The sequence below is a fragment of the Miniopterus natalensis genome, chromosome 10 (genome assembly GCF_054644295.1).
Source record: "Miniopterus natalensis isolate mMinNat1 chromosome 10, mMinNat1.hap1, whole genome shotgun sequence".
NCBI lineage: Eukaryota > Metazoa > Chordata > Mammalia > Chiroptera > Miniopteridae > Miniopterus > Miniopterus natalensis.
Window position 1 is genome coordinate 3423289 of NC_142090.1, and position 13675 is coordinate 3436963.

The following is a 13675-nucleotide window of genomic DNA, read 5'->3' on the forward strand; positions in this document are numbered from 1 at the left end:
CAAATCCAATTTCTCAATCTAGCGAACCAAAATATATAATAAAAAACTGAGTATTTTATGATGATGCAACAGACAACTAGAACATCCTGTCCACCGTGAGAGCTTTGACAGTCTGCCTCTCACCTAAACACGATTTCCAGAGCCTGTTGGATGCATCTACTGGTGAATCTAGGATAAACTGCCTCTGTCCAGATCTGCAGGGGGATAGAAGGTGAGAAGGTGGGGTTGGAAAGTTGCATCTACTCCCCAGGTGCATGGTTTACTCATCAGGTCATGCAACCTTTCAACCTTGCAAGAACCATATGAAATGACCAGAAAGGCAGTTTGGTCACTGGGAGAGTTGTCCAGGCCCCCCCTTCCTCTTTTCCCCTGGTCTCACAGTAGTTTAGACCCCTTTGGCTTTAGTAGTTTAGACTCCTGAGTCTTGTTAGTTTCTGAAGGAGTAACTTGAGACCCACCTGAAAGACTTGTCTCAAAACCTATATTGCACCATCACTAGCGAGCACCTGAGGATCCACCAAGTTACATGCTGACTCCCTTCTTGCAGAATAACCCTTCTGTCTCCCACTGCACCTGGGAAGATGACAGATGCTGTGCCTGGCTTTCTGGGCAAGATTTATATCATTTAATAAGGGCCTTTTGGATCCACAACTATAAGCAAAATACCGAATATAGCTTTGGAAATTTCAGCGTGAGAGTGGGCACATGGAGGAGAAAGGTTTCACTTTGAGAAACTAAAGCCCCCACCAAATTAGGGGCTATATTATTGGCTCTTAGAGGCAAACAGTTCTTCCTCCGGCTCCGCCCATTCTGAGCTTCCTGGCTTCTCAGTTTGAGGCACAAACACTGGATCCTCACAGTTGAAGCGAAAGCATCAGCTCCAAGAGCTTCTTTGCAGAAACCCTGAGAACTCATCAACTCGTTGAAAAGAAGGTGAGTGTGGCTGAGAAGCGGCAGCGAGCAGTAGAGCTGTGAGGGCGGGAGATCCAGGGGGCGCAGGTATGGGTTCTGGGTAGAGGAGGAACCAGGGACTGTATTGCTAGCAGCACAGCAGAGGTGGGGTCTGCTCTCAGAGGGTAGTGCTGAGGGGTAGCGGGGGACTCAGGAGCGGTATTAGCACAATGTCACACGTCTCCTATTTGACAGGGCACATGTGTGATGACTGGTGCCCCTTCATGCTCTTGCTGTTGTGACAGACACTGGGGGCTGCCCGAGGAGTCTCCTTTTCCCTGGAGAGGAAATAAGTGACCCCAAGGCAGGTCTTAGAGCTGGAAGGCAGTTTAGGACTACCCCGTCTCACTCCCTCCTTTTACTGAAAAAGAAGCAGGACCCAGGGAGTGTGGGACTCCAGGGGTTGCCTGTCACTGAGGGCAGAAGAAATTGCAACTGTTTGCTATCTCTGAAATGTAACTTAATATGTAGGTTTCCACCCTTCTCTGTTTCTTTCTGGGAAGTTTCTCTGTGTGACAAAGGGGAAGTCTTCTGTCCACAGAACTGGGCGTGTACACTGTGTCGATTCCATCCTCATGGTGTCATTTCAGCTGCTCTTGTAGTTCCAGGGTTTTGTGTGAAGTTATATTTAAGGAGAGGCTTCATCATACTCTGGTGTGACTGGTTTTTGGTGGGAACACTTCATAGGTGCAGCTATCACCTTCCATCGGAAGGCACATGATGTTTGGTTGTCTCTTTTTTAGTGGCATTAACCCACATTCATGATTGCCTTAGTCTCATTAAGGGTCACAAATACTCTTTTTATAGGAATAGTCCTATAAAAAGAAAGTTCCCCTCAACCATTCTCTCATTTCCCCGAGGTGCAGTTATATAAGTCAAGACAAGGTAACTGCTTCATTCTTTCTCTTTGTCAATGTTCAGAACAAAGAGAGGCTTTCCTAGCACATTCCAAGGGTGTGACTGACTACTTTCAAACAGAAGGCATTGCTATGAACTCATGGATTTCAACATATTTCATACATTTGGATTCATTGGAATTATTATCGATGTTCAGATGGTTTCATCTTTGTCCAGTTGGGTTCCCTTGAAGTTGGCTCTTATGTCCTTTTGATAAGGACCTAGTGATTTTTGAGAGCATCCTGGCTTTGTAGCTGACAAGAGTGTAGGTCAACTCAAACATTTCCTGCCTAGACCTAGAATCCGTACTTTCTTCTTAGAGCCCTAATTGTTTTGGTGGGAAAGGGCATTTGAAGACCACAAAGGCCATTTGAGGACCCTGGGCACTAAGGGTCCTCATTGTCACCGGGCTCATTGTTACCTCTATGCCTTTTCACTGGACTTCAAAACTATACACACACAACTAATATTAGGAATTTTGAAAACAATTTGTGTGTTTTTTTTCAGGTTTTCTGTTTTTTGTTTGTTTGGTTGGTTTTTGGCCTTAAGATATATCCCACTAGAGACAGACAATGAAATTATTGCATTTTCAAGTCTCTTGGACCAATTCCTTATGTGACTTATCCACCACACAAAATAGAATTAGATTTGTTTCTTTCATAAGCTTTTGAATTTAGTATATTAAAATATAAATTTTGTTGTATCATTTTGTTTCTCTCATCCCCATATAACTTTTATTGTTCGTTTAGTTTTCTGATTATTCTGCTATTGCCTTTTCATATATATGAAAAAATATATGTATTATATTTTTAAAATGTAGTTCATATTCCTCCTTATTAGAGAAATGGTAGGTAAGCTCTGTATTATTTTCTTCACTTTGTTTTTTTCACTTGATGGCATATCCTGGCGATCTCTCCACACTGGTCTAGACAGACATATCTCATCCATTTTCACAGCTGGACAGCATCCGTTTTCAGTTGGTTGACTATACCTTACTTTATCCAGCCAGTCCCTGCTGAGGGCCATTTGATAGGTTTTGGGCTTTTGCTGTTACAAATTATGATGAGGTAAATAGCCTTATGCCTTATTTGTTCTGTATTTTTGTCAGTGTAATAATATAGGGATAAATCCTGACACTGGGGACAGACCACCAAGGTGAAAATGTGTAGGTACTTTTGCAGGAAGTGCTGACTTCCTTGTAGGGTGTGGACTGTTTTTCCTTCTCAGCAGCCCCGCAGGAGAGGACCTGCTCCCCCCACCCCTTTACCAACAGATTCTGCCAGCGAACGCTTGGACTTTTGCCAAAACTGGAGGAGAGAAATACTTCCTCACTCAGAAATAGAGGTGAAATTTTTATTTATTTTCTTTAGTTATTTTATTTTTTGCATTTTGAATTATTTCCTCTATTGTGAGTGTATGTTAGTGTTTTGATACATTCAAGGCACATTCAGTTTCTTTTTCTCTGAATGTTTATCCCTGTCTCTTGCTCAATTTTCTATGGAGTTGTTAGGATTTTGTTTGTGTACTTATTAGTCCGTCTTCCTCCCCATTGATGTGAGATGCTGCCGTCCTGAATGTAACTGTAACACAATGGAATGGAATATAAATGAACACGGTAGGATTAATTTGGTCTGTTTGTGAATTTTCTGTTTTGTTCTGCTGTCCTCTCTCTCTTTAAAAAGATATCTTTATTGATTTGAGAGAGAGGAAACGAGAGGGAGGGAGAGAGAAACATCAATGATGAGAGAGTCATTGATCCGCTGCCTCCTGCACGCCCCCGACTGGGGTTGGAGCCCGAAACCCGGGCATGTGCTCTGACCGGGAATCGAACCCCGATCGTCTGGATCCTACGTCAATGCTCAAGCTCTGAGCCACGCCCGACCAGGCTGCTGTCTCTCTTCGGCACCAACATCACGCTGCTTTAGTCATAGAAACTAGGGTACTTGGCTCCTAGCAGAGCCAGTCTTCCCTGCTTGTCCTTTTAGTTGCTGCTGCTGAGCAACTTTCTTTTTCCTTCACCCAAATAAATTCTATAATCCATTATTTTAACTTTGTAACGCACTATTTAACTGTATAACCCACTCTTTCTCACCTTCAGGAAAAAAAATGTGCTGACAACATTTTTAAAATTTGTATTTATATGAGATCATGTGAAAGAAGCATCTATTAATTTCAATTTTATGAAATGCTTTAAATATGGGTCAGTGTTGAATTCAGTCCAATGTCTTTTCTTCATCTAGGTAATTTTCCTCTTCATCTATTAATGGGTTGTAACAATCAATTTTGTCATATTAATCCATCCTAGTACTTCTTAACTAAATCACACTTTATCATAATGTATTTATTTTTTCATTTCTAAAAATTTATTTATGATTTTTTGGTATTAACATTTCCAAATGAGACATGTCTGTAGCTTTACTTATTGGCCAATCTTTGTTAGCTTTTGGGATCAATATTACCCTTGAGTGATAGAAAGAACTGAAAGACTGTCCCCTTTTTTCATGTGATCAGAAATAGCTCACATAGCATGGAGATGACCTGACATTTGAAGGTTGAAGTGAGTTCCCCTGGGACAGCACCGGGGCGTTGGACTCTTTTGTAGGAAACTCAGCTTTATTATTTATTCCATAGTAATTGAACTTGTCTCATCTCTGCCCTTCCTGGGATCAGTATGAATAAGAGACCATTACAAATATTCAGGGGGGAAATTATAAAGAAAAGAAGGTTGGGAAGATCCACACTTAGCTAAGTTGACCCTTTCACACTCTCCTTCCCTTCATGAAGGTCCTGTGAGCACCCGCACCCCAGAGCCTCTTGATAGAACATGGCTGGCCTTAAGGACAACACTCTGAGGATTGTTCTCGTGGGAAAAACTGGAAATGGGAAAAGTGCGACAGCAAACACCATCCTTGGGAGAAAGGAATTTGAATCTAAAGTTGCTGCTCATGCTGTTACCAAGAAATGTCAGGCAGCATCGCAGGATTGGAGGGGGCGGAAGCTTATGGTTGTGGACACCCCAGGGCTCTTTGACACCAAGGAGAAACTGCTGACCACCTGTGAGGAAATGAGCCGGTGTGTCATTGCCTCCTGCCCAGGGCCTCATGCCATCATCCTGGTTCTGCAGCTGGGCCGCTACACTGAGGAGGAGCAGAGAACAGTTGAATTCATCAAGGAGATCTTTGGGATGTCGGCCATGAAGCACATGATCGTCTTGTTCACTCGCAAAGACGGTCTGGAGGACCAGACACTGAGTGAGTATCTAGCAGAGGCAGATGCGAAACTACAAAACATCATCAAGGAGTGTGGGGACCGTTGCTGTGCCTTCGATAACAGGAAAGATGCAGGCAAAACTGTGAAGGAAGCTCAGTTGCAGGAGCTGGTGGAGCTGATAGAGGAAATGGTGCAGAAGAACGGAGGGGTTCACTTCTCTGATCCCATCTACAAGGACACACAGGAAAGGCTGACACGTAAGGCGGAGGAATTGAAGAAACAGTATGCTGATAAATTACAGGAGGACATTAAAGTAATAGAAGAGAAATATGATCAGAAAAAAATATCAGAGCAAGAGAAGGAAACAAAGATAAAATTCCTAAAGGAAAATTACTATAAAGATGTTAAAAAACTAAAGGAAGAAACGGAGAGAAATGTATTTCAAGAAATTGTAGTTAAGATTTTTAATTACCTTTCTAGTATATGGAATAGATTTTGGAAATAATGTAAGTTATATTGTTGTTTCTTAACCTACAACGATGTGTTAATGTAAATGATTGTATTTTCCATAGATGGCTACAGTAGTATCTTCTATCCCACCCATTGTTCTTGCAATCTGAGCTTGTTTTTCCTTCTGTAGAGTTATAGGATCTGAGTCCCCTACCTTGAGACTCGATGGACTTTGGGACTGCTTTGACAAATAGTGGATGGTTGTGACTTCTAACGTGAGATAGGGAGAATGCCTCCTTGCTCTCTGGGGCACATGCCCTTGGAAATTGGCCACCAAGTTGTGAGGAAACTCAAGTTGCCTGTCAAGAGACCACGTGAAGAGGACTGGAAGTCACTGGCCCACTCCCCTGACTGGTCTTTCATCTGCCAGAAGAACCAACTTGCCCAGCCACCCAAGTGAGGCAACACAGAAGCTGATTCTCCAGCTGCCTACTGGGCTACCTCAGATGAAGCTGCAAAGAGCAAAGATGAGCCATCCCCATTGTACCTTCCACCCCCTAGGATTGCAGCTTCAAAAAAAAAAAAATAAATGATTGCTGTTGCTTTAAACCACTAGTCTTTGGGATGGTTTATTATGTAGTGATAGCTAACCAGAAGTATCCTCCCAGCTCATTTCCCACCAAACTCACAATGCCAACAAACGGAAGTTACAAAATTGGCATAATCAGGCACTCATACACTACATAGAGAATTCAAATGAGAAACCCTGCCTGCATCCTGTGTTAGCACCACTGGTGATGTACATTATTTCAGTCCACGTCTCTGAGCACTTTGTTAGTGAAGCAGCAGACTTCTCCAGCAAGATGGTTCTGTGGTCTCTGTGAGGCAGGATAGCAAGAAGCTAGGAAGGTTCCTGGGCAAGTGGAATGGGGAAACTGAGACAAGAAAATCTAACAAGGCCAAACAGTTTGGACAGCTAGTAGCTAGTTTGTGAACAGCAGGACCTTGTCTTCCCCAACTGAGGGCACTTGAGAGCAAGTGGTTTACATTTCCTCTCCCTAACCAGAGAAAAAAATAGTTTAAATGACTCTGGTCTGGGAAGTAGAGCACAAAAACCCAATTAATGCCATTTGTGCCAGCTCAACCCAAGGACAGATGAAGTCAGGGAACAAGTAACAAAAACCTCATTGAAGCCAGACAGACCTAAGGTTAATGTAAAGCGAACAAAGAGTCACCCAAAACTCCCCTATACACTTATTTTGATGCATCAGCATACTAAAAGTGCACTTGGAAAGCTAATGAATAAATAAATGGATAAAGCCCTCAGGAGAAAGACTCAATGTGTACGTGCTCTAAAGCAGGCCCATGCCCCTTGCAGAGCATGAACTTTTTTTCTTCCCAAACTCTAAGGCTCCCCAGAAGAGACTTGCATTCAGGGGAGCAGCGGACAGTAGCAGCGCACCCAGCCTCACTCCGATCCTGTCTCCAAGGCCCCCTTTTTTCCCTGACTTTGCAGTGAGCTAAAGCAGCCCCACCTTGGCTGCTATCTTTCCTGTAACATTTCTGGGGGGGCCAAGCAGCGCCACCTAGGCTCTCTCCTGTTCCTTCTATTCTAAGGCCTTCCTTTGTTTCTCACGGTTCCCACCCTTAATAAACATACTCTCAAAATCAGCTGGACTCACTTGTGAAATCTTTCCTGCATGGATGTTAAGAAGCAACACACTACAGGCAGGCCTGAGGCAGACCTGCTCTAGGCCAGTCCCTGCCAGTAACTCATGGACATCTGGAAGTTTCTAAATTTTCTTATTGTTTTCCTCTCTCTGTTGTTCTTTTAGGTACCATCCTAAAGGGTCCCCGACTGTAACTTAAAAATCTCTTCTGTGCCCAATATTTTTCTTTGCCTCTGCAGATCCACACTTTGTCCATCTTCACCCTTCAGCACTTTGCCCCAGGAGGCTGATCTATGTGGATCACATTGTTACAAACCTCAAGGGGTTCTCCACGTGAGGTGTTGCATTCAAAAAAGGAGACATCTTTGTCACAGGGTAGTTTTATTTACTTGCACCGAGGTAAGGAGAAGAGATTCATATCCAAAGTTCTGTCTCCCCAAAGGAAGCCTCAGTGATGGGTTATATATGCTTTTTGGTCAATTACACATCAATTTCTTCTTTGCAGTTGGCTACACATGTCCTGTTGTGTTCTTGTCAAACTCATGCTGGTTACAGCTGGTCTGCTACATTTTAGCATTTAGCAAGAATAGCATTTAGTAAAAATGGCCCAGACCTTGAGAGCCTTGTCCTATCTAACAGCATCAGTGGGATCTCTGGCTCTCTGACTTCTGCTTGGCTTCTGTCAATAGAAAGTCCAAGCCGGAGATCTCTTTAAGGTAGAAAAGCAAGGTTGGGGTATTTGTTCTCTGGCCTCTCTCCCTGCCAGGTCATCTCTGACTTGCTGCAGTCCTAAGCTAAAGGTCACACCTTGTTTAGCCACCTGTCCTTCTGGGTTCCAGTTCTCCTTCACCCCCTTAGGGTTAGGGTTACTGCTCTCTCTCTTATCATTTGCATACCCTGTGTCCACAGCTTGTTGGAAACCCCTGCACTTTACTTTCCCCAAGTACCTAATGAAAGTGGGCCATCTCTACTGCTAGCATCCTGATTGAGAAATCTTAATGACACCAACTTTCTTTTCTCTTTCAGACATACCTTGATCTTTATTAATGTTTCTTTTAAAAAATTCCCTCTAATATCTTTTGGTACCAGACTATCTCTCTTGACAGCTGAAATCATTATCCAAGCAGAATGTTTTGTGTTTATACCTGATGCATCTGCTAATTTATCATCTTTGCTAAATCACATGGGATTAAAAGTCAAGGTCCTGAGCAATCCAATCTGCAGCCCAAGGGACTTGCTAAGTCAGTGGTTTGGGTCATGGGGTCTTGGATGGAAAAAGTTTTCCCTGATTTTGGGAATTGTTGTCTTAACCTGTGTTTTCTCTTGCATGTGACTGTATTTTTGCTATGGTGTCTGAAAGAGTAGCCACCAAACGAGCCACCTCCAGGCCAGTGAAGCCCCTTTTTGACCTCTCGGGTCAGGGGGCTCAGGGGGGGTGAGGCATATGAAATTGTGAAAGCCGGTCACCTGTGATGGAATGTTGGTGATAGTTGGGAGAAGGGTCCCAAGGCCTGGCTGTTATTACTAAATGCTAAAATGTGGCATAGTATTTTGCTGAGGCGCTCTAATGGGATGAACTTGACCTGAACCATGCACTGATCAGTTTAGCCAGCTACAAAGAAGAAATCAACATGTAGTGTTGGTCACTGTTTTTCAGTGGTTAGAGCATTGGCCCACACACCGAAGGGTTATGGGTTCGATCCCTGGCCCCAGTCGGGGCCTGTGGGGGAGGCAACCTGTAGATGTTTCTCTCTCTCCTTCTCTCTTCTTCTCTCCCCCTCTCTCCCTCCCTTCCACTGTCTAAAAATCAATGGAAAAAATATCCTTGTGTGAGGGTTAACCAAAAAAAAAAATAAAAAAGCAACATATCATTTAAAAAACCGTATATAAGCAATGGCTAGGCCTCCCGTAGGAGACACAGACCTTTGGAAATTATTCCCCCATCTCCTTCACGTGTCACAGGTGAAAACAGAACTTATTTCTTCCACCAAGACTTGTGTTGCTTTGGCTCAGACACTCAGAACAGTAAATCCATTGTGTTCAGTTACACTGGGGGAGGTCACGGCGAAGATGTGACCTCCAGGTTGACCCGAAGGCTGGACCCAGGCGATTGGAGGCTCGCCCCACCCTGTCTTTGGAATGTACGATCAGCTTGCCTTCTCTTCCCAGGAGCTGCCTCAAGGACACAGCCTTTGAGATAGTGATGTATTGTTGAGAACACCCAAACGTTGTTGGTGACTTAGCCCAGTTAAGGTCTCTATAGAAACTTTTCAGGCGGGCAGGCAGGTGCAGAAAATATTTGTCTTTGAGCCTTCTAGACAAGCCTTGTAAAGAAGTCCCCTGGCTCATTAAACTGCCACCTGCCCATCTGCAGTGGCCTGCCTCTTTCTTGGGTCTCTCCCTGCCCTCCGTAGGGGGGCTGCTTTGAGATTACTCCCAGGGGGTTTCAAACCAACATATGCTTTTATTATTTATTTATTTATTTATTTACTTACTTACTTATTTATTTATTTATTTATTTATTTATTTATTTATTTATTTATATATATTTCTGGAATAAACACAGTAAATTTAATTTCATTTAATTTTATTTATCGTTCCTTATTGAATTTATTAGGGGTGACAGTTAGTTAACAAGATTATACAGGCTTCAGGTTCACAGCTCCACAGCACATCACCTGTCCATGGTATTGAAGTATAGCACTCCCGTTTTCTACCCTTACAACCGCGACTTTGAAGCTAAGCAAGAGCAACAAAATTCATTATGTAGACAAATGACCTCTTCCCTTCTCCTGGCTCTTTGTCAAAGATTTCTGCCCACAAAATTCCAGGGAATAGCTAACTGAAGAAGGTTAATTAATGCTTACCTTAGCTTTTGTATACCGCTTCCCTAGTTCCCCCACCAGCTCCCCCCTTAACCAAACAGAAGGTGGTTTTTGCCTTTATATTCTCCCTGCAAAGACTGTCAGAGCCTACAGAGTTTTGTTTTGGGCAGGAGCTCGCTCGCAGTCACGAGCTAATAAATCTCCAAACAGTCAATTTGGTCTCTGTATGAATTAATCTTGCATAAGGCAGGTATAACAGTGCTGTGTGTTCACCAGCCCACGTTAGGTCTCCTTCCAATCACCATGTATCCTCTCTGTACCCACCTCCACCTTCCCTCCCTCCCATTCCCCCCACATCCCACCACTGCAATCATCACACTGTTGTGTCCTTGAGTTTTTTCGTTCTTTTTTTTCTTTTTTGCTCAATCCCTCCACGCCCCCACCCAGCTCCCCCCACCCCCTGAGTTCCGCCTGACAGCTATCAGCCTGATCTCTAGCTATGAGTCCGGCTCTAACCAACATGTGCTTTTAAAAGAGCAGTCTCATCTACAAACAAATATTACAAACAAATATTAAAAATGGAGTATGTAAGGCAATGGTTCTCAAGTTCTTTCTTCCGAGTGGAATGGAGAGAAAGGGACGTGTGTAAATTTTTAAACAAAAATAAAATTAAAAATAAGTAAATAAATAAAAAGCATCTTGATCTTCAAAAATTCTCCACTGGGAATTGCAATCAACAACTTGCCATGTTGCAGAAAATGGTCATCATACCCTCTTCCACAGTCTGGGCCTCAGTCCCTCACATGTTCACACCAAGAAATGATTGCCAGGCCTATCTGCACATAGTACACAAGTGGTTCCTGGATGGGCGGGGGGGGGGGGGGGTAGGTGGGGTTGGCAGGGATTACTACAGGGCATGAGGAAACCGAAAGACTTACTATCTTGCTTGTGGTGATGGTTTCACTGGTAGAGACAGATGCAAAAATTCAATCAATTCTCTGTTCCAATTATAGGTGGTATATTATATGTCCAATATGCTTATTCATATCTTTTTTCCATTTAAAACTTGGTTATCTGTCTTTTCCTTGGTGGGTTGTAGGAGTTCTTTGTATAATCTTTTCTTGGTCAACCCTTTATCAAATACATTTACAAGTTCTTTATCAGATGTGTGATTTGCAAACGTTTTCTCCCAGGTCTTAGCTTGCTCTTGTCAGAGATGGTCATGGAGGTCTCTGGCCAGAGATGATCTCTGTGCCCCCAGTTCTTATCTTGCTTGTAGGAATCAATTCAAACAACAGATAACAAACGGCAGCAAAAGCAGGCAAGGATTTATTTGCAAGAAAGAAAAACTCTGAGATAGGACCTGAGCTGGCAACTTGGCTGGCCGAAACCAAACCAAGTGCCTTGATATTTGGAAGTTCAGAGGATTTGTAGCCCTAGGCCGGAATGCTGCCAGGCAAGGAGCAAGTCACCTCCTCCCTCATGTGTCCAAAAAATGTATCTTTAAGCTATAAGGCTCCTTCACCCAGTTGTTATGCCACTGGTTAGACCACACCCTGGGGGCTCTGAATTTTTCCTGCTCACATAGGGACCTGCCACCTCCATTGTCTTTTTTCAGTTTGTCACATCTCACACTTCCTCCAAGCCCCAGCTGCCTCTCCCAGCTCCTATCTATCTAGCTGTCTACTCTAACACTCTTATTTTTATTATTTCCTTATTGATTAAGATATATTTTGCTGATTTTTTTATTCTTTTTTCTACTATCTTTTTTCCTCAAAGATAATAATTGTATTTCTATTTTTAATTTTATTAAGTATGTTGGGGTGACATTGGTTAATAAAATTACCTAGGTTTCACTGGTACAATTCTATAACACATCATCTGTATTTTGTATGTTCAGCACCCGAAGTCAAGTCTCCTTCCATCACCATGTATTAGAACCCCTTTACTCTTTTCTATCTCCCCCACCCCCTTTTACTCTGGTAACCACCATACTGATGTCTGTGTCTATGAGTTTCTGTTTGTCTGTCTTGTTGGTTCATTTGTTGCTTCTGTTTATATCCCACACACAAGTGAAATGATACGGTTCTTGTGTTTTTCTTTCTGACTTACTTCACTTAGCGTGATACCCTCAAGATTCATCCATGTTCTTGCAAATGGCAACATTTCACTCTTTTTATTGCTGAGTAATATTCCATTGCATATATGCACTACATCTCCTTTATCCAATTGTCCATTGAAGGGCATTAATGTCTTGGCTTCCATGAGTAACGCTGCAGTGAGCATAGGGGTACATATATCTTTACAAAGAAATGTTTTCAGATTTTTTGGGTAGATACCCAGAAGAGGAATTGCTGGGTCATATGAGAGTTCCATTCTTAATTTCTTTTAGTAACCTCCATAGTGTTTTCCATAGTGGCTGTACCACTTTACATTCCCAGCAGCAGTGTATGAGGGTTTCTTTTTCTCCACAATGTCCAACACCTGTTATTACTTGTCTTGTTGACGACAGCCATTCTAACACGTGTGAGGAGGTATCTCATTGTGGTTGTTTTTCACATTTCCCTCATAGCTAAAGAAGTTCAGCATCTTTTCATGTATCTGTTGGCCATTTATATGTCTTCTTGGGAGAAGTGTCTGTTCAGGTCCTCTGCCCATTTTTAAAAATGGAATTGTTTGGTTTTTAGTTGTTGAGTTGTATGTGTTCTTTATATATTTTGGATATTAACCGTTTACTGGAGGTGTTGTTTGCAAATATCTTCTCCCATTTGGTTGGTTGCTTTTTTGTTTTGTGATGGTTTCTTTTGCCGTGCCGAAGCTTTTTAGTTTCATATGGTCTTACTCATTTATTTTTGCTTTCACTTCCTTTGTCTTTCAGGTCAAATTTATAAAGTCCTCTCTAAGACCAAGGTCATAAGTTTGGTACCCATGTCTTCTTCTATGTTTTTATTGTTTAAGGTCTCATATTTAGGCCTTTGGTATATTTTGAGTTAATTTTTGTATATGGTGACAAACAGCAGTTGTGTATAGTTTCATTGTTTTCCATGTGGCATTCCTGTTTACATAGCATCATTTATAGACAAGGGATTTTTTTCTCCAGTGTGTGTTTTTTGGCTCCTTTGTTAAAAGTGATCACCCATACATAAGTGAGTTTACTTCTGGGCCTTCAGTTCTGTTCCATTGGGCAGTGTGTCTGTATTTCTGCCAATACATGCTGTTTTGATTATTGTAGCTTTGTAGTATAATTTGAAGCCAGGGAGTGTGATACCTCCACCTTTGTTCTTTTCCCTCAGGATTGCTTTGGCTGTTTGGAGTATTCTGTGGTTCCATAGAAATTTGATGATTTTTTGTTGTGTTTCTTTGAAAAATGTTATTGCATTAAATTTATATATTGCTTTGGGTAATATGGCCATTTTAACTACGTTGATTTTTCCAATCCACGAACATGGAATATATCTTTATTTCCTTGTGTTTTCTTTAATTCTTCTTTAGTTTTTTAAAATAATGGCTTGTGCCCAGCCGGGCGTGGCTCAGAGGTTGAGCATTGACCTAGCATCCAGGAGATCATGGTTTGATTCCTGGTCATGGCACATGCCCTGGTTGCAGGCTCGATCCCCAGTGGGGGGGCATGTGGAAGGCAGCTGATCAATGACAACTCTCTCATCATTGATG

At 42.4% G+C, this 13675-nt stretch overlaps 2 protein-coding genes across 2 annotated transcripts in view; both read left to right on the forward strand.

Annotated features, from left to right (window-relative positions):
- Positions 1-866: 866 nt before the first annotated feature.
- Positions 867-13675, forward strand: part of LOC107524947 (GTPase IMAP family member 4-like) — a 37201-nt gene continuing 24392 nt past the window's right edge. The window contains exon 1 of the mRNA XM_016197016.2: positions 867-933. The gene's annotated coding sequence lies outside the window, so the exon portion shown is untranslated. The remainder of the gene's footprint in view (positions 934-13675) is intronic.
- On the forward strand, positions 4645-6069 carry LOC107524948 (GTPase IMAP family member 7-like). Its single transcript, XM_016197017.2, has one exon. It carries the CDS (start codon positions 4673-4675, stop codon positions 5561-5563), a length of 891 nt encoding a protein of 296 aa, XP_016052503.2. The 5' UTR covers positions 4645-4672; the 3' UTR covers positions 5564-6069.